Source organism: Wasmannia auropunctata, unplaced genomic scaffold (genome assembly GCF_000956235.1).
Source record: "Wasmannia auropunctata unplaced genomic scaffold, wasmannia.A_1.0 LD336076.1, whole genome shotgun sequence".
NCBI classification, from domain to species: Eukaryota; Metazoa; Arthropoda; class Insecta; order Hymenoptera; family Formicidae; genus Wasmannia; species Wasmannia auropunctata.
This window is the reverse complement of record NW_012026814.1, coordinates 7,697,305-7,698,935: the sequence shown is the minus strand read 5'-3', so window position 1 is coordinate 7,698,935 and position 1,631 is coordinate 7,697,305. Positions and strand designations below refer to the sequence as shown.

The 1,631-nt window shown below is 27.3% G+C and overlaps 1 protein-coding gene across 1 annotated transcript in view; it reads left to right on the top strand.

Moving 5' to 3' along the window:
• LOC105449551 overlaps positions 1-232 on the top strand; it is a 7,308-nt gene extending 7,076 nt beyond the window's left edge. The window contains exon 10 of the mRNA XM_011688809.1: positions 89-232. Coding sequence (XP_011687111.1) covers positions 89-232 — 144 coding nt within the window. The remainder of the gene's footprint in view (positions 1-88) is intronic.
• Positions 233-1,631: the final 1,399 nt, after the last annotated feature.

The window sequence follows — 1,631 nt, the reverse complement described above, 5'->3', positions numbered from 1 at the left end:
ACGTGTGCTCTTCCGATCTATTTCTACGCGCATATGTTCTTTGTAAAGTTTATTTTTTGAATATTATATCATTACGTTTCCATTTCAGATTTGTGTTAATAGAATAGAAGAGCGTATTAAAGCGTTGCAAGAACGAAAACTTGAGATAACGAAGAATGAATTGAGTGGCGGTAAGAAGAACGCATCTACAAAGCTTGCGCTAAACGATCTCAAATCTCTATTCGGCTTCTAATTTATTTCTTGTAATAAATAGATAGAACGATAGAACAATAGGATATTAGCTGGTTTATGTTATTAAGAATATTTTACTTAATCGTAATTATATAGAATCGATTTTATTTTGCGCATATATAAAATTAAAATATATCTCCTATATTAAATACTATTTTTTTAATTTTATAACAATACATACTTATTTTATTATATACTCCTACATTAAATACATTTTTTTTCAATATTTTATAACAATACATACTTATTTTATTAAATAATGAAATAGTTGTATCACATGTGAATTTTCTATAGACAATTTGTGTATTATTTTTATTATTTTTTGTTTGACTATTAATATGTGCTTTAACTGTTTTAACTGTTGTATTTGTAACTGAAAAAAATTTATCTATCCCCTTTTATAAACAAATTTTTTGCAGTTACAAATACAACAGTTAAAACAGTTAAAGCACATATTAATAGTCAAGATAATCACATGTGATACAGCTATTTTATCATTTAATAAAATAAGTATGTATTGTTATAAAAAAAATAGTGTTTAATGTAGAAGATATATTTTAATTTTATATATGCGCAAAATAAAACCGATTCTATATAATTACGATTAAGTAAAACATTCTTTACAACATAAAACTATTATCCTATTGTTCTATTGTTCTATCTATTTATTACAAGAAATAAATTAGAAGCCGAAAAGAGATTTGAGATCGTTCAGCGCAAGCTTTGTAACTTTCCTCTTGTCGCCGCTCAATTCATTCCTCGTTATCTCAAGTTTTCGTTTTTGCAACGCTTTAATACGCTTTTCTATTGTATTAACACAAATCTGAAATGGAAACGTAATGATATAATATTCAAAAAATAAACTTTACAAAGAACATATGTGCGTAGAAATCAACAAGCATGCTATACTAACTTGTAAATATTCTTTGTTTGACCAAAGCGGTAAATCTGGTCTTGTGCTTGTGTCTCCAACTGCGGATTCCAATGAATGTCGAACGAATAACAACAAATGATTGCCGTTTACCAAAATTAATCCCACTCCGCCAGCTGCAAATGACAACGATAGAATTGTAGGACCGGAATTTTGGCTATTAAAAGATTCCTTTATATTCTAAAAGAAAAATAAGTGTTAATCAGGAGACATTTTTTTCTTGAACCTAATAAAATATAAAAATATACGTATTATTGATACCCATAAAATACATACTTGTCAATCTTTAATAACGACACTTCCTGTAAATCTGCTAAATGTAGCATCTTTCATTGAGGACAGGTGATGTTATGACTTCCAGTAGCCCATTGCGATACGATAATGAGTTTATCGTTTCCTTTTTGTATTGTAAAATTTCTTTAACAATGTCAAGTAGCACCTTCATCTAAATTATTATATATTACATTAA